Source organism: Budorcas taxicolor, chromosome 4, assembly GCF_023091745.1.
Source record: "Budorcas taxicolor isolate Tak-1 chromosome 4, Takin1.1, whole genome shotgun sequence".
Taxonomy (NCBI): domain Eukaryota; kingdom Metazoa; phylum Chordata; class Mammalia; order Artiodactyla; family Bovidae; genus Budorcas; species Budorcas taxicolor.
Genome location: NC_068913.1, coordinates 37,539,901 through 37,564,100, shown reverse-complemented (window position 1 = coordinate 37,564,100; position 24,200 = coordinate 37,539,901). Strand labels below are relative to the sequence as shown.

Sequence of the window (24,200 nt, the reverse complement as noted above, 5' to 3'; positions counted from 1 at the left end):
GAAATGTCTGTACAGGGGACTGATTAAATAAATTGTGGTAGTCAGTATAGGGGATGCTCTGCAGGTGTAAAGAGAACAGAGACATTTTATGTATTGATATCTAGGAAACACTATATGAAAAAGTAAAATGAAAAAAATGTGTATTTTTTTATGCAAAAGAAAGGGTCAAACAGAACATACAACTATTTTCTTACATACATATATCAATTGTCTGGAAAGATTACAGTACTTTTTTTTAACTTACCTGGTTGTGGTAAAGACTCCATATACTACAGGATTTCTTTCATCTCTCGTGGGGAGTAAGTAAATGTCTTCTATTAATGGGAAAAAATAATGATTCACTGTAATTCGTATTTCTCAATATCATGTTTGCTTTTTCCTTAATAATGCAATATTTCTGAAACTCTAAATAGTATGTAAAATTAAGATAACAGTGACATTCATTACTTTATGACAAAAGAAATTAAGGGGAAAGGTCCAGTTCTCACTAGCTATCTGGCATTGTGTTGAACATTTAACCTCCGAGTTGTTTACTTCAATCACCTGTAAATGGGATGGTTCACTTGATAAGCTCCATGTCTGTTTCCTATTAGGTGTATGTGACTTGATGGAGAATTGAAAGTAAAAATGGGTTATTTTTACCCTCCAGTGTTAAAGCAAGGTGTTTTCTTGTAACTGCCCCAGCTTGTTACTAATTCAATTACCTATTTGTTAACTATGAAAACAGCTGGAGCAGTGAATTTCTTGTGCAGTATTACTAGTGTAATTACTTGTTCAACACTGATATTAAAGCAGTGTAAATAGTATCCCTTAAAATATTATTTGAGAGGTGTGCATGCTTTTATACAGCATGAGAAATCATCCATGAATATTGAACATAGACTTTAATATTTTAAATGCAATCTGACAAAAATTATTCAATTATATCATTTTTACATTGCATGACAAAACCACAAAAAAAATTCAAAAGGTAAAAGCTAATACTAACTTTATATCCAACTGACAAATTCCTTTTAGCATCACATTCAGAGGAGTAGAGAGGGGAAACGAAAGAGAAGAATCTAATGCTTCTTGGCATATACTTTTTACTAGAAAGTCAGAAGGGACAGAGTTCACTAGATCTGCAGGGCATCTCCAGCAGAGGGCATCTATAGAACGAGGAGCCCACATTCTTGTTACCTACAGCTGGTGGCTCCTTCCAGATAAAAGACTGCATGAAGAATGGATCAACTGTGGGATCCCAGAGCTCATAAGTGTCCATTTCTGACCACAGTTTAGTTTCCATCATAACTTTAAGGACACTTACAAAGAAGGGAATTGCTTCATTACGATGTGCACCCATGTTCTTTTGTGTGTAGGAATTTAATAACTACCACTCCGGCAAGCTGTCTTGGGCTTTATAATCAGGTATTTGGGGCTAAAATAAAATATATGCTAAATTTCTTAATTAGGCAGTAAGACCCTTTTTTTTTCTTTTTTTTAAGAGAAAAGAAACATGTGACTTACGAAGCTCATCAAAATGAGTATCTGCCCCATCGCTTCCAGGAATTGAGCAAATCAATCTGGCCTTGAGAAAAGTGGTCCATTTGTTTATCAGGCTGCGTTGTCCTCCTACATCATTCTGAAAAAAGAAAAAATAAGATACAGATTTACCAACATGATTTTATCACCAACTAAAACTGGTGGTTACTATAGGTAGTGTCTCATTGATGTCATTGCTCACTTTCTTTGTAAGCAATTCAAGAGCTTACCTCCTTGAATTTTCTAAGGAGGGAAAAGGCAGTTTTGTCCTTCAACATTAAATGCTTTTTTCAGTTAAATGTACAGTGTAAACACCATAGCTCTGCTGAATGAGCAGATGCGTGCAAGCCAACAGTAAATAATACAGGCTTGGAATCAACTCCCATCTCTGCCAATTTTCTCTCTATGACCTACAAAAGGCAATTTAATTCTCCAAGTCTCTGTTTTCTCATTGACAAAATATGATAAATGCCTTGAGATATCATTATTTCGATGATTAAATGGAAAAAATTTTGTCAAGTGCTTAGCAAAGGCCAGACAACTTGTATTCAATAAATGTTAGCACTGATTTGTACATTAGTCATACAATTTAGATGAATTATTTGCATCCTTTAGAAATATGCTTTGGTATGACCTAAAAATAGCCTTTTCCAAATTTAGTACTCTACTAATTAAATGCGTAGACTACTCTGGGTTCGATCCCTGGGTGGGGAAGATCTCCTGGAGAAGGAAATGGCAGCCCACTCCAGTGCTCTTGCCTGGAAAATCCCACAGACAGAAGAGCCTGGTAGGCTACAGCCCACGGGGTCGCAAAGAGTCAGACACGACCGGGCGACTTCACTAATTAAATGCAAGACAAAATAACATACACATAATAGCATACATATAAAAACAATCTTGTTTTAAATACTAATTGATGTTTTTCCCGACTGTTTTATTCTGAAATATTTCATTAACCATGTTCTTTAGTGGCAGGTGAGTGAAATGGGGAAGGGGGTCAAAAGGTACCAACTTACTGTTACAAAATAAGAGGTGGAGATATACCATACAGCATGGTGAGTATAAATAATTCTGTATTTCATATTTGAAAGTTGGTAAGAGTAAAAAACATTGCAACTATATATGATAATGGACATTAAGTAGACTTACTGTGGTGATCCTTTTACAGTATATACAAATATGAAATCATTATGTTATATACCTGTGACTAATGTTGTATGCCAATTATACCTCAGTAAAAAATTGAAAAAATATATTCTTTAGACATTTAGCAAGATGCAGGCATTTAAATCAATTAGGGAGAATAAACAGGGTTATGCTGTTCAATAATTCACCATAAAAAGATATTTTTCTTATTTTTAATTTAATATGTCTCTGTGAACACTAAATTAATATGATTTTTTATTTGGCTCAACTAAATCTGCTATGCTTATAATAAATAAATAAGACTTTCATGGTATAAATGCATTCAGTACTTAATTTTGACTTTCAAAAACTATGAAGCCATGATTTCCAATACTATATTTCCATGTAAAGATAAATTATATAAAAAAATTTGTCCTTCATGCTATGTTACTATGAAGTTAATAAATAGTTCACTATCAAATTTCGGGTCTGAATAGCTAGAACTAATTTCTCTGTGGTTCTTTAATCTCTGAAAATTAATTTAGAGAAAAGCATCTAAATGACAACTCCAAACAGGAGAATTCAAAGTCATACACAACAAATAGTTGCTTTGTTTGAAGAAAGAAAAGGAGAGGAGGAGAGGAAAGGGAGGGCAGGAGAAAGAGATCACTTTGAGTTTTAACACGGGTAATATGGAAATCTAGATTCTCAGACGACATCCTAATAGACCAGAGCAAATCTCAGAAGGCTAAAGGATCTGTGGCAGAGCTAACAGGGCAAGCAAGGTCCCTGAGACTGGAGACCAGAGCTGTCTTTGTAACCAACACCAAGGGTGTACTGTGACACCCAGAGTGAGTGAATGGTGTTTCACATCCATCTCTGCTAAACAGCAGAAGTAGTTCAAGTATAGCTCCATATAGATGAGTAATTATTATTTGCTTGAATTCTTTAGGTTTTTAACAAACTACTTAAAAAATAATTTAAAATTTTAAATACATTCAAAATCAATAAGCAGTATGAACTCAAGTTTGCACTTAATGAACAGAATGTCACACCTCACAGCTTACATTGTCTCAATGTTATAAGTTTTAAATAACTCCAAGTGAGTGTGAACCTACCCTTTCCTTTTTATTTTTGGCCTCATGGTGAAACTTGTGGCATCTTAGGTCCCTACCTGGGCCCACAGCAGTAGAAGTGTGGAGTCTTAACCACTGGACCACCAGGGCATTCCCTCAATGTGAGCTTACCCTTGAAATGTGTGTAGCTGAGTTCATGTGTGTTGGAGGCTGATTATACATATACATATAAATATACATAATAGAAACACAATGGTAACCACAGCAATTGTTTAGAACTTGGACAAACAAAAGATTTTTCTGATAATAATATTCTGCTACTGACACTATATAGAACCATTAACACATGGCAATAATAAAAAGCAAAATAACTTCTGAGAGTTTTAAATTCTAATTAGAAAATGTATTCTTATTCTTTTATCCAGCATCTACTCCAAATATACCACTAACATCCTGACTGTCAGGTATTTATTAAAATATATTGAATAATTAGTGAATAAAAATACAAGATAAAATTGACAGAACTCTTTAGAAAAAGTACAGATAAAAATAGAGATAAATGCCAAAAAATCCGAGCCTCCTCTGAAATTTGTTAGGAAAACGAGGACAAAACTACTACAATTTAATATTGTCTAAGATTACAGGTGGATTCACACATTCAGAGATTAGTTCGGAAATATTCTAGATGCTGGAAACGAGGAGCAAAGAACAATTGGGGAAACAGAGATGGGTAAGGTGAACCAGGACAAATCTGGTTTAGATGAAGACTGGGATAAACTGAAATAGAGGAAAATATTACAAAGTAAACTGGGGTAAAATCAAGGAAGGCTTTGATACCAGACCAAAGTGTCTCTATATAATTTAGTACATAATAAAGAATTACTAAAAGATTTAATAATTAGCAAAGAAGTTAAAGAAAATATATATTTTATATAATAACCCTCTAGAAGCAAACATGACTGTAATTGCTCTTAAATTTATAGTTTGTATATTGTGCCTCTATTACTTGAACTGTTGTTGTTTAGTTGCTAAGTTGTATCTCTTTGTGACCTCGTGGACTGTAGCCCACTAGGCTCCTTTGTCCATGAGATTTCCCAGGCAAGAATACTGGAGTGGGTTACCATTTCCTTCTCCAGGGGATCTTTCTGACACAGGGATCGAACCCACATCTATTATTTGAGTATCACTGCTCAAAAATAAAAATATTTCAGCTAGCTATTAAATGATTTCCAGTGTCTGCAGATACAAAGGCAGATTTTCCTAGACATAATTTTTACTTATACTGCTAATATCCTAAGATCACTTAATATAAACCCAGATGTTAATATTAATGCTTCATGTCCAACTCCCAGTGACCCCATGGACTGTAGCCCACCAGGCTCCTCCGTCCATGGGATTTTCCAGGCAAGAGTACTAGAGTGGGGTGCCATTGCCTTCTCCATAATATTAATGCTTCCTCCTAAGATAATAATGAATTCTGTATAATGCACAGTATACTGCCTGTGGGGGGAAAAATATGTTATCTGTAATTATTCAGAAAGAAAGATTTTAAATAAATTTAAACATATGTTATCTCATCTTTTTAATGACCTTTAGTCTTTTTAAATTCTCACACCTAGCCTTTGCTTTATTTTAGCAGAGCCTAGGTTATACTAAGCAGAACTCTAAAGTCTATTTTAATGCATTCTTCTTACATATTTCTAATATTTATAAAGTTATTATCACTTATATTTGTACATTTTGGGAGCCAGTAATAAATACTAAAAATAGTATTGACTCAACGTGCATGAAGAAACAGATCGACTATCATAACTACAATACTAGGGATCATGTTTGGTTCACTGCTTTACCCCTAGCAGTTATCCAAATGATTTCTCTAAGTGAATAAGCAGATAGTATCAAGTATTTGCTCCATGACATTACTTTAACACTGTACACATTACTATGTCATCGTAACAATAAGCAATCACATTCTCTTTTCAACATACTATGAGATAAAAGTGACAAGAAATGGCTCATTTTCAAACACTGTCCCCTTTATATTTGCAGTTATCACCCATATTTTAAGACAAACCATCAAAAACTCTACCTATTCTCTTAGCTCCAAATTTGTTGAAAAGAAAAGAGATTTATACTGTACCTGAATATTTTTTTTTCAATCTGACAAATAGAAACTGCAGTACTTTGAGCAAAAGAATCTTTAAAGGTTCTTGCCTACCAATTGAGCTGCCATGCGTGGCCTCTCAAGGAATAAAAAGATAAAAACAAACACAAAAATCCAGGTCAAAGATGAAAGCCACCTGCTGTCAATGGGAAAACAAGTATAGTTTCTGGGATAATAGCTCTCAGGAATGGATTATAAGCATTTAATGACTGGATAGTAACTCTTACAGACATCCAGAAGCATGACCTGGGATGGCAAAGTTCAGTTCACAAGGAGTTGTATTTCTCCTGCAGAGAAGTGTCAGTTGACTGATTTTGTGGGCCAGCTCTCAGTCTCTGGATTTGTTTGCAAATCCACAAAATCCCCCCTGAGAACTTTAAGCCCAGAAGAGGGCTGAAAGGGAAGTAACCACTTTTGTACTAAACTATCACCTCCTTGCTTACTTTTGTGAGGTTCTAAAGAACACAACTATCTCACTAACACTGTAGCTTTATTATTGAGATGTCAAAATCAGCAGCTTTTAGTCATTGGTCAGTTCTGTGTGTTTCCACTCCACAGCTTCTTTGTGGTCAGACTGCCAAGAGCCTTGCCATCCTCTCCACAAAGATGCAGATGAAAGTAGCAATGAAATTAAATGTAAACAAGCCCAACCACATGTGTACAATGTGGGTAGTGAGTGTAGAGGTGCCTGTTTTTTCATTCTCTATAGTTTTTTTTACGTTTGCCATATTTCTTAATTTTAAAGTGATTAATGAAAACCAAAAATTTTTTAAATGAAAAACAATTCACAATCTTTGTGCAGTTTAAAATAGAGTATCTCTGAATCATTTGATTGGGTAATAGCTGCATATTATAAAATACTATGATCTTCTAATCCTGGAATCTCCTAATGGGGAGATCAGCCAGGAGGCAGGTTAATAGTGATTCCATTTTCCTTCTTCTGTCACAGCAAACTCAAGTTCTTATAAATCTTACATGGACACATAGAGTAGCTACAAGCTGTCACACATGAACTTTTATTGAGTGTATTTTTTGACCTTTAGGTCACTATGCTGGGTTCATCTGTTAAACATGATTTTATCTCCATATAACACCCTCTCCAAGGATCTCTCAACACTTTATAAATATTGTCAGGTTCACCTTTATACTGAGAAACAGAAGCTCTTAGTGTATTAACTGCTGTTCAGCTCCTATGCTCTTAAATCCTCAAGATTCTGTAAATCAATGAAATCTTCAAGACATTTGTGAACATTGAACACAGTGTATTCAATTAAAATACAGATGTGCATTCAGAAATCTGTAACCATATTAATTGGTTAAATTTGAAGGACACCAGATTTTTTAAATAAATAAACATCTTAAACACTTAAGAAAAATAGTTTGATGGTTAAGTCAGAGGTTATAAATTCTCCTTTCCTTAAAAGTTATTTTGCCTAATGGAACTCTCCTGCTTCTTTGTGCAGACAAGAGAATGCAATTCCCTGAAGCACTTTAAAAACCATAATCTATGCACGTTTGTGAACCCCTCTCCACCATTCTAGCTGTCAATAACATTTATACTCAGAGATTTTATCTTGAACTAACACTACCCACTTTCTTCTGAAGTATGATCTAAATATTAAAATACAAAACATTTGTTTTTCTATAACTGACACTATCACATTGAGACAAACATACAGGCTTTCTATTGATCATTTTTACAAATTCAAAAATATTTAGGCAAGTTAATACTTCTGTGTCTTTAATGCCTGTTGAATAATATTTTAAAACATCACTCATATTCTGTATCTGATTTGTCATTTCTAATAACTGCTATACCTTGCAGGTTTTAAATAATCTTGTGTTGAGATATAGCTTCAAATCACCCATTTGCACCAGGAAATTGTGGAGATAAAATCATAGTAACTAACATTTCAGAGCAATTGTTTAATGTATTTCTCTCTGGGTGCCTCACTCTTCACTGAATTATTCTAGGGACAAAATTTAGAAACTCTGTAAACTTAATATAGATGATCTGTATAGGCTATATATGTCAATGATACAGGTAATCCAAATGCAGGATGGCCTATTTAGAAGCTTGAAACTATGATCATCATGTGGTAGAAATAAAAAATCAAAACCAGCACAAGATTCCCAGGAGACTAATTGGAAAGACATACCATATATATTAAAATACATTGTTATACTGCAAGGAAGAGCTTAAATGAGGATATTCTAATACATTAAAGAACTCATGGAAAATAGTGATGTGAAACCCACTGAATCAAATGAGAGAACTATGTTTTACTTTCCTTTTCAGCATATGACTTCTTCAAATATATGTCCTAACTGTGTTTCCTTTAACTATTTCATAGAGATGCAAAACAAGTTATGACCACTAAAAATAAAAGCAGAAAAGGAAAATAATAATGAGTCTTCTATTTATCTACTAATAATCTTGAAATACCTTGGTAGTAAAAGAAGCAAAACTAGGGAAACTTGAATATCTCAAAGGGGAGACGAAAAAACAAACAAAAACTTGGATGGCAGGTATTGAACACAGTGGTTTTTAAGGGATAACTTGTGAATAGGCTTTCAAGACAAAAATTTCTTTTCTTTTCTTTTTTTTTTTTTTCTGAAAAGAACTCTAGTGTTTAGAGATGATTGTTTTTGATTTGTCGTTGGAGAACCAAAATGGAGAACATGTTTTTCTAACTACTTCAAAAAGATTATTAGAAATGCAGGACTCGGGTAATACACTGTGTTCAAAAAATCACTGTCTAAGAAGATTTAACAGATTAAATTTAGGCATATCTAGGCACATTCAGCAGTCTTTTTCAGGTAGGATCAGAGTTCATTAAATTAAAAAAAAGTAAAAAAAGCTATAGCCAACAATATAAACCCTTGCCTAGGAATTTCTGACAGGAAAACAGATGGAAGTGAAGCAAAAGCACATCTGTAACTCTGGGCTCTAAATCTCTCATTAGGTTGTAAGCGACAAGCTGTAAGTAAGCAAAACACACACACACACACACACAAGAGGGAGATCAATACATACGAAAGTGTCATCAGCCTAAAAACACAAATCTTCAAAGGCAGTAATTGTCCAAATAGGACCATATATCAAAATAGACAATGCAAGTAGAATCGAAGCAAAAGGGCTATTAATTAGACCCCCAGGCAAGTTATGTGAAAGGTCCATCCAAGCTGAATTCCTGGCGTGGACAAAAGGAAATACCGCAGGACAAAAAGAGAGCTGGCACAACCTGCAGCTGGAATCTGGAGTGGGCTAGCATAAGTAAGCTAAATGAATAGAATCCAAAAATAATGCAAAACAAACTTGAGGCAGAAAGTTGTGAGCAAGCTCCACTAACGTGACTGGTATTTCCACATGTTACAGGGTGGGTTTTGAAAAGAAACACAGACAGACAGACAGACACACAAACACACAGTAATAAACATCACATCAGAAAGGACTAGCTTGCAAAGTAAATAGACATAAATCTTTTCAGAAGGTTTATTTCATGCAGTTTCACCTATTCTTTCAGTTAGCATTTATTACCTCACCACAAAGATTTGTGCAATTTACCATCACAAGAGCAGTCCAGGGAATAAGGTGCACCATTTAGTACTTGAAAATACTGACTGTTCAAATCCAAGAATTATAGAGCCTGGTAAAGACTTTAGAAAACACTCTAGACTAAACACCTTATTTTAAATTTGAGGAAACTGAATAAGTAGTTTGACTAGAAAGTAGTGACACTACTGGAAAACAATTCATTAGATTTATTGCCATTTATAATGATAATCATACTCTGTTTGAAGAGATTCTTTGAATGAAGGTACTTACTCTCCTGAGGCTGTTATTGATCAACAGCACCCTATGAAATTATCTTCTAGGTGAGTTTCTTTACTATTTAGTGAATCTCTCATTCCTATTTCTTGTCTAAAATTTGCACTGTTTAAATTGTTCACATAATTTTCACCAGTGGGTATTAGTTGCTCAGTCATGTTTGACTCTTTGTGATCCCATGGACTGTACTCCACCAGGCTCCTCTGTCTATGAGATTTTCCAGGCAAGAATACTGGAGCAGGTTGCCATTCCCTTCTCCAGGGGAACTTCCCAACCCAAGGCTTGAACCCAGGTTTACTGCATTGCAGGTAGATTCTTTACCATCTGAGCTACCAGGAGATGTCTGCAAATTCTTTGACTCTATGCAGAAATAAGATCCATCCTCAAAGCACAAATATTGCTAAAAATGATGGGAAAGTAATAATAGTAATTTTAACATTTAAAACGAGTAAAATACCATCTGTTCTCAGTAACTAATCTGCTTCTCAGCACCACCAAACCCCCCACAATATACACACACTATTATCTTACACTTCTAAGCAGTTAATTGATCTGACTCCAAAAGTGTGTACATATGACATGTGTGCATACATGATTTTTGACATGTAACTTAAGACAGTATGATCATGTACTCACATTATTTACATGTCAATATCTTAGATGGTTAACTGCTTGAACACTGTATAAGTAGCCTTTGTTTTCTAGTACTTTCCTCTGTATCTGTCATATCCAAGTTCATGTGATCCCATTCAAGCCTTTCATTTGTGTGGTAAACCAGTCAGGGAAGAATTGACTGTCCTCATTATCTAGGCCAAGAAACTGAGCTAGAAAAAAAGTACAGCAGAGATGTAAGCCTAGATTTCACTTTAAATTGGGCAAATTATTTGTATCATTTGGGCAAAAGTTACTGATTATATTCTTATTGCCAAAACTAGTACCTGAATTTTAGTCATAATTATACCTGACAATGTCAGACATGTCGGTATCTAACATTACTGACAACTGCTTTCTTCTTCAGACAGTTTCTATCCCTGACTTGTGACAACATTCTTGTCCAGTTCTCTATCTGCTATCAAACTATTTCTTCTCAGTGCCTTTGTGGACATTTCACTCTGCTCTTTCTCAAATGTTATTGTCCCTCAGGATTTTGTCCTTGCCCTTTGATCTTGTACTACAAATCTTCCTGGGCAATTTCAGACATTTCCATGACTTCAAGAACTACCAATACACTGGTAATTTCCACATTCATGAATCTAGACATTACTGAGTCTCAGGTTTTATATTTTCAACAGGTTATTATGGCAGCATAACTGAGAACATGAAGTTCAATATGGTCAAATATAAAATTTATGCCCATAAACTTTTCTTGGTGTTTCTTATCTTAAATATCAGAATGTATCTCTTTGTGCATTTTCTTAATATGTGCCTTATCTTCTGGAAACCACAGTTACTAAGAGTGTAGGAGTCTCTTGTCTACATGACTAGTATCAAGGTCTCTGGAACAGCAGTAAGGGAGAATTAAAATGCATGGAGGATCTAGTAAGACAGGAAGTTGTTGCAGCCTTTCATATAACATCATGGAGTCAATACCTGCAGTATTAGTCAATTCTAATTGTGGTCGGGGAAATAAGACTTCTGAAGACTGGTGAAATTTTATACATGGTTTAAAAGGAAATGACCACTATCCTGCTAATTTTCAATGCATCTGTTTTGCTCCAATCACAGTAAACCTTTTTATTTCTTAAGTGTTTTTTCCCACCTCTGAGATTTCACATGCACTTTTCCTTCTGCCTGTGATGTTCCTTATCATCCCTATCACCTTTGCCCTGCAACTTCCTAATTATTTTTATCATCTGATTCAAAAGTAAATTTCTCAGAAAGACCCTCCATTCCAATCTTAAGTTTACTTATTTTTCCAATTGCACCCTGCGATTTTTCCATTATAGCATTTATCATACCTTCTAATTATGTGTTAATCTATGTGCTTTCTTGTTTCATTCAGATATCATGCACTAGGTTATAAGCTCAGTGAGCCCAAGTGTGATTTTTTAAAAACTTCTATCAAACTGTTGCTTAGAAATGCCCTGTAGAGGGCTGGTTACCAATAAATGTGTTAAGTAAATGAATGTTTTGATAGTCTATATTATATTGTAGCCACTAGCCATACAAGGCTATTTAAATTGCAATTAATTAAAATTAAATAACACCAAAAATTAAGCTCCTTAGCTGTATTAGTCATATTAGGTGTATGTGATCACTAATAGCCACATGGCTACTATGATGTAGAGTTTAGATACAGAACATTCCCATCATTGCAGAAAGTTCTATTGGACAATCCTTTTCTACACCAGGCAATTAATAAGAGTGGTAGTAAATTTAGGACCTTTTAGAAATTAACATACATTCTATTTTAAAAATATCTCTTGAACTTACCCATATCTCTTCATTCCTACTTTCTTTGGGAAACTACCTAACAGGTCTCTCAGTGACAAATATTTCTCAATGCAGATGCATTCCTCAAAGAACTGCTAAATACCTAGAGGTCACTTCCCTTCCTAAAAACATTTATAACTTCTCATTGTCTGAATGATAGCATTGAAACTCCTTAATATGAAAATAATACTGTTTATCTTCCAATTAACCACAATTTAAGAGATAACATTGCTCCCCACCATCTCTCAATTTCCACTGACAACAAGATATCACTGTTCTGTAAACAAAATGTATTTTGTCACAAGGCTACCTGAAATGCCTATCCTCCTTTCCTGCCCTTGGTGTAGTCCTCCTACCTCTCAATTATTAGGCTTCATGGAGTGCACAGAGTTCTCAGTCTGACCTTGACCACATTACACTGTGATTATTTGTTTGTATCTCAATTACCCTCACCTGTATTATAACGTGTTAAAGAAGATAGACAGCAATTTACTTATCACCCAGCATCTAGTGTACTGCAGTTTGCACTGAACTTATGTTTTGTTATTGAAATAATGAAATGATAAAATAATAAAGGAATGGGTTACAAAAAGATTCACCCTTATCATGTAAACAGTTATTTGTTCATTTTTGTGTAATTTTTGCCTATTTCCAAAACCTCCTCCCTGCCAATCAAAATATACCAGTCAGTCAGTTAAGTTGCTCAGTCATGTCCGACTCTTTGTGACCCCATGAACTGCAGCACGCCAGGCCTCCCTGTCCATCACCAACTCCCGGAGTCTAACCAAACTCATGTCCATTGAGTCGATGATACCATCCAACCATCTCATCCTCTGTGGTCTCCTTCTCTTCCCGCCCTCAATCTTTCTCAGCATCAGGGTCTTTTCAAATGAGTCAGCTCTTTGCCTCAAGTGGCCAAAGTATTGGAGTTTCAGTTTCAAATCAATCCTTCCAATGAACACCCAGGACTGATCTCCTTTAGGATGGACTGGTTGGATCTCCTTGCAGTCCAAGGGACTCTCAAGAGTCTTCTCCAACACCACAGTTCAAAAGCATCAATTATTCTGCACTCAGCTCGCTTTATAGTCCACCTCTCACATCCATACATGACTACTGGAAAAACTATAGCCTTGAATAGACAGACTTTTGCTGACAAAGTAATGTCTCTGCTTTTTAACATGCAGTCTAGTTTGGTCAAAACTTTCCTTCCAAGGAGTAAGCGTCTTTTAATTTCATGGCTGCAATCACCATCTGCGGTGATTTTGGAGCCCCCCAAAATAAAGTCTGACACTGTTTCCACTGTTTCCCCATCTATGTGCCATGAAGTGATGGGGTTGGATGCCATGATCTTAGTTTTCTGAATGTTGAGCTTTAAGCCAACTTTTTCACTCGCTTTCACTTTCATCAAGAGGCTCTTTAGTTCTTCTTCACTTTCTGCCATAAAGGTGGTGTCATCTGCATATCTGAGGTTATTGATATTTCTCCCAGCAATCTTGATTCCAGCTTGTGCTTCATCCAGCCCAGCATGTCTCATGATGTACCCTGAATATAAGTTAATTAAGCAGGGTGACAATATACAGACTTGACGGACTCCTTTTCCTATTTGGAACCAGTCTGTTTGTTGTTCCATGTCCAGTTCTAACTGTTGCTTCCTGATCTGCATACAGGTTTCTCAAGAGGCAGGTAAGGTGGTCTGGTATTCCCATCTGTTTCAGAATTTTCCACAGTTTATTGTGATCTACACAGTCAAAGGCTTTGGCATAGTCAATAAAGCAGAAATAGATGTTTTTCTGGAACTCTCTTGCTTTTTCAATGATCCAGCAGATGTTGGCAATTTGACATCTGGTCCCTCTACCACTCAGTCTAATAGTAATTCCTTTGTCAGGTCAATAAAACAACTTTTACTTTAGTAGCTGTAGAGGTAGGGAGCTCTTAAAATGTCAACAGTTTTTTACTGGGCTAAAGGTTCTCAGGTAAAACTGAAAATGAAAGTCTGTCAGTCATGTCTGACTGTTTGTGACCTGTATAGTCCATGGAATTATCTAGGCCAGAATTTTGGAGTGGGTAGCCATTCCCTTTTTCAGGGGAATCTTCCCAATCCAGGGATTGAACCCAGGTCCCCAGCATTGTGGGCAGATTCTTTACCACCTGAGCCACCAGGGAAGCCCAAGAATACTGGATAGGTAGCCTATCCCTTCTGCAGCAGATCTTTCCAACCCAGGAATTGAACTGGGGTCTCCTGCATTGCAGGCAGATTCTTGACCAGTTGAGCTACCAAGGAAGCCTCCCCAAAAGAAAATAAAACAATAACAACAAGAACAACAAAAGCTTAGTATTTCCTAAAAAATATCCTTGCGGAATAAGGATATCTTGGTGGAACAAATAGTATAAAGGAAAAGCTTTATACTCAGGAAAAGCTCATGTTACTGAAAAGCTTTGTAAATTCAGTACAGTGGACACAGTTAGTCTTAACTCTCTCTAGCATGCTCTCTTTCTTCTTAGATCTTTTTTAATTGAACATCATTTTGTTTCACAGCATAGACATACATTATGTTACTATTTGTCGAAAACAGAAAAACAGTATTATAATAACCTTCTGGATTAAAAAAAATGAAACAGAAGAATAAATATATTCCCAAAAGTGTCACAAAAATATTTTGTATGTGAAAATAATGTATAATAGCAACCATGATGATGCTCAATAGCTATTTTTTTTTAAATTAAACCTATTATTCTTTTGCAGGACTTTTTTTTAAGATTTCAAATCATTTTTAATCTTGCCAGTGAAATCTTAGGAGTACTCACTTTTTACTAAGCTAATCCTAAATTATTAGGTAAGTTAGAAACTTGGACAGGGCAGGACAGAAAATTAAGAAATTACAAAGATGCATTTAGAACCAAATATTGCAAACATTGACCAGTGGATCATACGTGTAGCAAGAAATTTTGAAGACGGTGCTAACTGAAGACAGGGATTGAGTAAAGAGATGCATCAATTTAAGAATAACCTTTATTTCATTTTTTTGAAGGAAATTCGTCCATCTCACATTCTTATTTGATCTCACAATTTGTTAGCTTTTTTATCCAAACATAATAGCATGGCAAAATCTTGCTGTGTGGTCTCAGAAGTTTTTTGTGATAGAAAGACTCATATTTCAGTCTCTGTTTTTTCAGTTCTATTGGAGTTTGTTCATAAATAAAATAACCCATGCTGATACTTAAAGTCTAGATTATATTTTTATAATACAAATGTATAAATGGGGCAACCTGTGTATTTCTTCACTTCTAAAGTTAACTTTCAGTATATTTAATATGAGGGTAAAAACATGACTTTGTTATAAACAAATTTCTATTAAATAGAATCGACCTATCAAGAAATAAGTATTGGACTGGTTCGCAAAGCTAATACTTGTTATATGTGTTCATCACAAAGTGACTCTTAAAATACATCTAACTGTTGTAAATCTCTCATGACATACTTATCATGGTTCATGTATACAAATGATGTCCATCCACAGCACAGCCTCTGGGCTGGGGTACTGTTGTGCTAAGGCATGCTTCAGTACACTCACATACTATGACTACTCCAAGCAATGGCCATTCATCTCCAGGAGAGAGACTTCAAGAGAAATGACTCTGAAAGAATGAGGATGCTTTTCAGAGACTGTCCCCTGGGGGTGAAAGGATCAATGGGAGACAGCATTACTGGCTAGGACACTAGATAAAGAATGATCTGCACTCACAAGTTTGGTCTCTTTCAAAAACTGTGTTTTCATTAGCACTCTTAAGGGCAATGAAGGTTTGTATTTCTGTCCCTGAAAGTGTTCAAAAGCCTGAGGGCACAGGTTGAGAAAAAAAAAGTGATAGGCTCAGATGGAAGAAAATGAAAAGTTTGTACAAGACCAAAGAAACCTTCCCACTGAGAGTATTTATTAAGTTAACAGCTCTTCCTCTTAATAACTGAGTTAATGCTGAAGGTGTCTGGATATTTAAGAAAAGTGATTTTAGTGAAGATAAATCCACACTAACAAAAGAATATGCTGTAAACTATGATCGCAGTAGTATTTTTATTCTATAAAGCTTGTATTTACATGACAGCTTTGATGGCACAAAATGGAAGTGTTTCATAGAGTTTCTGTTTTCTTGTAATTTCCACAAAATGGTAGTATTGAAAATTTCAGTTTTCTTCAAAATAAATGTTTTGCTCTTTGGTTTATTTGTGTTTCCTTCTTATCATGTTTTTCTCTCAGAACCTAATCTAGATTAATGCTCTAGAAAATAAATAGTAAGATTATAACTACATTTTCACCTTATTATGCAAAAATATATAATTTTACATGTGATGTGTTTTGATTAAAAAATATGGGATATGATTCTGCTAGTGATGCTGCTACTATCTATTTAAAACTAAGATTATTTAATGTACAAAACATTTTAATGTCCACGGATCAGGACAATGCAGTGGTCTTACTGGGAATAGTGATAGCTGGCAGAGGTATAGCCCACCAATAAAAAGGAGCAAACTGCCAAGCAGAGCTAACTCAAACCTGCAAACAGCTCAGGGATTGGAAAAAATAATTTTTAACATTGGAAAATTTTTAATTCTTTTCCCTTTTGGATCTCAAAAATTATGTGTATAGGATAACATGAATTTACTCTGCCATTTATGAATAATGGGATTAACTTCAAAATTACATGGTTAATTATTCATACATATACACATATGCATAAAGTAAAATAAATATACCATACCTTACAAACTCTTCCAACTCGAGAAATGATGGTCTTATCAGAAGTACTCCCTTCTTGAGATGATTCACGAAAAAAGAAATATATTTTATCATCATCTGGATTATAGGTGTCTGGGATGGGGAAAGTTCCAATAAATTTTGCCCCTGTTTGGAAGAAAAGAAGCTCTACATTAAAATACTGAAATAATTCAGCCACAATAATACTGGTATCTTTTGTATGTAAAACAATTAGCAGCAGAATAAAAAACATGAATGAAATGTGGAAGTGAGGCATATACACAAATAAACATGACACAAAGTAGGAACAGGTATTCGCACAAAGAAGTTTTGAACAAGTTCTTTAGGACTCCAGAGACCAGGTGAGAACATGACTGGCTGAGATTCATAATTATCTCAGTTCAACTGAATTACACATAAAGTCCTTTTTTCAAACCTAGAGAGTCAATGATTTTATACTTTCCTTGTTTATGATTGGACTTTTATATTTTCCTTTTTTATGATTGGTTTTTTAACCAGTTTCCATTATGAAGAGGTCAGGAAAAAGATGTTATTTGCTGAAGTTTGTGTAACTGCCAAAAAAACTCAACCAACCAGTAAAATGCTTGGGTTGACTTCAGTGTTGGCTCTGAGGACACTCTTTCCAAGTTTATATCCTGTCTCTGCCACTTACTGGAAAGGTGACCTTATGCAAAAAATCTTTTACTTCTCTATTCCTCAATTTTCTCATACCTAATATGAGGTTACCAATATCATCATATCTAGGGTCACTAATATGATAATCAAGTAAATTAATACATGTAAAGCATTTACTATCCAGTAGTGTCTGACACATAATAAGGATTTAATAAATGTTATTCATTATTAAAATGACTGGGATGATAATAATAATGATTATTAGGGCCACAAACAAGAGAATGATGGAAAACTGAGCATTTTCACACAATTGTTATCAATAGTATAACATGTAGTTATTAAAAATGAAGCAGTTCTAAATGTACTGGCAGGGAAAATTGTCCATGATGCATATCAAGCAAAAAAAATGATGGAAATACAATTAACTCCTTTGCAGTTGCATCAGTGACAAATCAATTTGGGTTACTAATGCCTTGTTTAAAAAGTACTTGGCCTTTTAAGTCTTAGTTTTATATAAATGAGAGTTAACCATTTATATGGTCAACATACAGATCTGGGAGTAACAGATCTGTTATTGGATGATACTAGTTCAGAAATAAACACTTTGATTAATAAAAATCATTTGATTAGAGGAAAGACAAAAATTGGTTAATGAGGAATAAAGGACTTCAATTAAGTAGAATATACAAGATGCCTGGAAGAAAGCAATGAGCACTCTTTAGGAAGTAGAAGCAGGAATGAGAGAAAACAAAGTTTCCCAAAAAATAAATATAATAAGTAGGAGGTGAAAAAGTAACACTGCTTTTGTTTTGATCAGGGCCCTAATTGCCGGGTACCCCATGGTATTAAAAGCCATGCCCCTGCAAATATACAACAGTTGATCAATAGCCCAGCAAACAAGACTTCACAAAAGACTCCTTCAACAGACAAAAGTTAAAGTTTGATTCTAAGTGATGAGTAGTTCAGTCTTTATCATCCCAGCCTCTCTGGGTCAACCCTGGGTCTCCCATCCAGTCTCTTCTCTGCTTAAATGTGAAACCTTAAGAGGAAAAGACTGGGGTGGGTGGGTGGGAAGTATCTGCATGAACTTTCTCCCTTTTATTTTTTGTCATTTCCTTGTTCTTTCCCTGGAACTTAGAACTCCAGTGGATTTTTATGTTCTCAATAATCTCACTTTGATATGGTTCTAAATTACACAAAAAATTTATAGAAAATCATATAGCATTTTAAAAATTTTCTTTTTTAATTAATCTTAAATTAGCAAGTTCCATTAACAATTCTACAGAAGGCTTTTTGTTTTTCCCTCCAGCCCTGCTTTTAAATTGTTGATACATCACAAATAGTTTTGAATATCTGAGCAAAGTTAAAATTCTTTATAGTCACAAATTAATTTTTGATTTAAATATATCATGTTTTCTTTAAAAAAATTTTTCTGTGGAAATAAAATTTCTTATAAATGTAGCATTAGGATTTCAGAATATTCATGAAAAGTAATGATATATTTGATTACTACTATATGCAAAGGCACTTAGAACAAGAAAAACTTCTAGGATCAAAGAACACAAAGTGAGCAAAAATTGACTCTTTGTTCAGTTACAATCTGGATAAAGAAAATACTGACAGAAGGCCAAGATATGGCTAAGAAGAAGGGCCAGTCTTGATGTTTCCAATGACTTGAAAAGATTGGAACAATGAGTAGAGAAAAGGACAACCAATTGTGGGTTTCCACAGGCACAGATCAGGTATTGATAATAATATATAGCACCTTTTTGAATTTACAGATGCCTCAATTCAATGCGACTGACCTGGATACAAATCTCCTGATGCACTGGCATGTATATTTTTAAAATATATAAATGAAATAAATAAAACCCCATAGGTGATTTTTACAAGGATTTGTAAAAATTCTTGTTTAAGAGTCACTGCCATAGATTACCATTTCATATACAGGAAAAGAACATAGACAGGACTCATTAACCCTAGGTCAGTCATGCAGATGCATGGATGGACAGGAGGAGTGAAGACTTTAATACAAAGTATTCATAATTAGACAGGGACAAAAAAGGAATAAAATGGAAACTATACAGAAAGATGATCTCCCCAGGTTGGTAGGTGCCCAATATGCTACTGGAGATCAGTGGAGAAATAACTCCAGAAAGAATGCAGAGATGGAGCCAAAGCAAAAACAGCACCCAGTTGTGGATGTGACTGGTGATAGAAGCAAAGTCCAATGCTGTAAAGAGCAATATTGCATAGGAACCTGGAATGTTAGGTCCATGAATCAAAGCAAATTGAAAGTGGTCAAATAGGAGATGGCAAGAGTAAATGTTGACATTTTAGGAATCAGCAAACTAAAATGGACTGGAATGGGTGAATTTAATTCAGACGACCATTATACCTACTACTATGGACAAGAATCTCTTAGAAGAAATGGAGTGGTCACCATAGTCACAAAAGACTCCAAAATGCAGTACTTGGATGCAATCTCAAAAATGACAGAATGAACTCTGTTTGTTTCCAAGGCAAACCATTTGACATCATGGTAATTCAAGTCTATGCAACGACCAGTAATGCTAAAGAAGCTAAAATGGTTCTGTGAAGACCCACAAGACCTTTTAGAACTAACAACCAAAAAAGATGTCATTTTCATAAAGGGGACTGGAATGCAAAAGTAGGAAGTCAAGAAACCCCTGGAGTAACAGGCAACTTTGGCCTTGGAGTACAGAATGAAGCAGGGCAAAGGCTGATAAAGTTTTGCCAAGAGAATGCACTGGTCATAGCAAACACCCTCTTCCAACAACACAAGAGAAGACTCTACACATGGACATCACCAGAAAGATGGTCAATACCGAAATCAGATTGATTATATTCTTTACAGTCAAAGATGGAGAAAAAGACGGTTAGCAAAAACAAGACCAGGAGCTGACTGTGGCTCAGATCATGAACTCCTTATTGCCAAATTCAGAGTAAAATTGAAGAAAATAGGGAAAACCACTAGACCATTCAGGTATGACCAAAATCAAATCCCTTAGGATTATACCGTGGAAGTGAGAGATAGATTCAAGGGATTAGATCTGATAGACAGAATGCCTGAAGAACTATGGATGGAGGTCTGTGAGATTATACAGGAGACAGGGATCAAGACCATCCCCAAGAAAAATAAATGCAAAAAAGCAAAACGGCTGTCTGAAGAGGCCTTACAAATAGCTGTGAAAAGGAAAGGTATACCCATTTGAATGCAGAGTTCCAAAGAACAGAAACAGAGATAAGAAAGCCTTTCTCAGTGATCAGTGCAAAGAAATAAAGGAAAACAAAAAGAATGGGAAAGACTAGAGATCTCTTCAAGAAAATTAGAGATACCAAGGGAACATTTCATGCAAAGATGGGCTCGATAAAGGACAGAAATGGTATGGATCTAACAGAAGCAGAAGATATTAAGAAGAGGTGGCAGGAATACACAGAAGAACTATACAAAAAAGATCATGACCCAGATAATCATGATGGTATGATCACTCACCTAGAGCCAGACATCCTGGAATGCAGAGTCAAGTGGGCCTTAGGAAGCATCACTACGAACAAAGCTAGTGGAGGTGATGGAATTCCAGGTGAGTTATTTCAAATCCTAAAAGATGATGCTATGAAAGTGCTGCACTCAATATGCCAGCAAATCTGGAAAACTCAGCAGTGGCCACAGGACTGTAAAGGTCAGTTTTCATTCCAATCCCAAAGAAAGGCAATGCCAAAGAATGCTCAAACTACCACACAAGTGCACTCATCTCACATGCTAGTAAAGTAATGCTCTGATTCTCCAAGCCAGGCTTCAACAGTGTGTGAACTGTGAACTTCCAGATGTTCAAGCTGGATTTAGAAAAGGTAGAGGAATGAGAGATCAAATTGCCAACATTCACTGGATTATCAAAAAAGCAAGAGAGTTCCAGAAAAACATCTATTTCTGCTTTATTTGACTGTGTGGAACACAACAAACTGTGGAAAATTCTGAAAGAGATGGGAATACCAGACCACCTGACCTGCCTCTTTAGAAATCTGTATGTAGGTCAGAAAGCAATAGTTAGAACTGGACATGGAACAACAGACTGGCTCCAAATAGGGAAAGGAATACATCAAGGCTGTATATTGTTACTCTGCTTATTTAACTTGAGTAAATCATGAGAAACGCCAGGCTGGATGAAGCACAAGCTGGAATCAAGATTGCTGGGAGAAATATTAATAACTTCGAATATGCAGATGATACTATCCTTAAAGCAGAAAGTGAAGAAGAAGTAAAGAGCCTCTTGATGAAAGTGAAAGAGGAGAGTGAAAAAGTTGGCTTAAAGCTCAACATTCATAAAACTAAGATCATAGCATGTGATCCCATCACTTCACAGCAAACAGATGGGGAAACAGTGGCAGACTTTATTTTGGGGGGCTCCAAAGTCACTGCAGATGGTGATTGCAGCCATGAAATTAAAAGACACTTACTCCTTGGAAGAAAAGTTATGACCAAGCTTAGGCATAACCTAAGAAAAGTTATGACCAACCTTAAAAAGCATTACTTTGCCAACAAAGATCCATCTAGTCAAAGTTATTGTTTTTCCAGTGGTCATGTATGGATATGAGAATTGGACTATAAAGAAAGCTGAGGGCCAAAGAATTGATTCTTTTGAACTGCGGTGTTGGAGAAGACTCTTGAGTCCCTTGGACAGCTAGGATTTCAGAACTGATATAGAAATTATAGGAATACAATTGGCTTGTTTTATCTCAACAAATACATAAGCTTAAAATGGAGACGACACAAGTAGAATTTATCATGGTGCTTAAAAGAACTTAAGTAGAAGTTATCTCCATGCAGCCTGATGACCCTTTGTAATTTTAGTATCAGAACTACTGCCATGACTGAGTTGAATTTATACTTTTAAAAATAACACAGTAAGTGTTAGTCACTCAGTCAGGTCCAACTCTTTGCGACCCCATGGATTGTACACGCTCTTCTATCCATGGAATTCTCCAGGCAAGAATACTGGAGTAGGTTGCCATTCCTTTCTCCAGGGGATCTTTCCAACCCAGGGATCAAACCCGGATCTTCCACATTACAGGCAGATTCTTTACTGTCTGAGCCACCATGGAAGCCCATGATTGAGCTAAATTTATAGTTTTAAAAATAACATAGTGGTACAAAATTTGCAGTCTTCTCTCTTCAGAGAGAAAAAAAGATCTCAGTGATTTAAAGCAGAAAATCATTACAAGTAAAAAGGATTTTTACTGTGAGGGAAAGAGTTGTTTGTAAAACTTTCCTCAGACACACAGATGGAAGCAGCAGTTATATGGGCTGATTGGTGTTCTCTTATTTGCGGAATTCAACAAACAAAACACAGCTCTACAACAGAATGGAATGTACTCTGCCTGAAAGCAATACAAATAAACATGTTAATTCATATTCTATTGTAGAAATGCACAGAAGAGCCTCTTTGGCTATGCAAAACATTATCCAGGTGTTGTTGCTAGGTATTGCCATTTGAAAAGGTCAAAAGTTAAAGTATGACACTAGTCCCCATTCCAGAAATTTCTTTATAATATTAGTGAGGCAAAATAGAGTACATGTTTTTCCAAGTTATATTTCTTTTAAATTTCAACTAATATATAACATAGATGATCTTACTGTGTTTATTCAGTGACTGTGGTTTTGGATTGATATTGGATTCTTAAATGTTGGTTCTTTTTCATGTAAAAAATTATTACTGTAAGAAAATTATTTTGGAGTACTGTAAACAAATTAAATGGTGGAAGTATTTAAGCCAAATATTTATTATTATGTGAAGAAATCTAATTATGAAAAAAAAAAGCATTAGTATCCAACAGTACACTATTCTGTGATTTAAATAATAAGTAATTTTGAGTTAAAAATAAATACCAGTTTTAAGAAAGAGAATTTTCTTTCTCACAGATTCAGTTGAGGTCCTATGTCTTAGAATATTGATGTTAGTATTTTATGATAGAAACTCTTTTCTGATTTGTTGCTAAGTTTATGTAAAAATAGATATCATTTCACCAGTATATGACATGCATAGTTGGATTAAATAATTTAAATTCATACCAAGAGACACCTGTGCTTTATTAGAGTACGTTTCTCCCATTTGGCATTTGAAACACATGTCTTAATAGGGATGGAGTTTGAAATTGTGCATTTTCACAACCTAACTTTTAGCATGACATCAAGAGACCCTGCCAAATGAAAATGGCATAAATCCATATGGCCTGATGAAAGCACATCACTTTCATTTCTCCTTATGAACATCGTGTCACCCAGATAAGTACACCTACAACAGGACTTAAGACATAGTGAGTTCCTTATTTTCCTTTATTTCTTCTTGTAGTGTCTTTTTCCTACCACTTTTGAAAAATGTTATCCTTCTGTGTGGAAAAACAATTTATAGACAAGAGTACTCCAAGAGAAACTTCAAATGAAAACTGTCTCCACATGTTGGAAATAAAAATTTTAAAACAAAAGTTCTCATCTACTCCAGGAAAGAAAACAGAAACATATGCAACTGAGGCGTCATTGTTTGTTTTCATTATCCAAATGGTCATACTTCTTACTTTTATCTCAAAATTCTCATGAAAAACGTCTAATGTGTTTGAGTAACCCTCTGACTTGTAGCTTTCCTTAA

General features: G+C 35.2%; 1 protein-coding gene across 1 annotated transcript in view; it reads right to left on the bottom strand.

The window, feature by feature from the left end:
* SEMA3D (semaphorin 3D) overlaps positions 1 to 24,200 on the bottom strand; it is a 136,289-nt gene that overhangs the window by 43,692 nt on the left and 68,397 nt on the right. The window contains exons 7-9 of the mRNA XM_052638848.1: positions 16,904 to 17,046; positions 1,507 to 1,621; positions 245 to 314 (exon numbers count right to left, since the gene is read on the bottom strand). Coding sequence (XP_052494808.1) covers positions 245 to 314; positions 1,507 to 1,621; positions 16,904 to 17,046 — 328 coding nt within the window. The remainder of the gene's footprint in view (positions 1 to 244; positions 315 to 1,506; positions 1,622 to 16,903; positions 17,047 to 24,200) is intronic.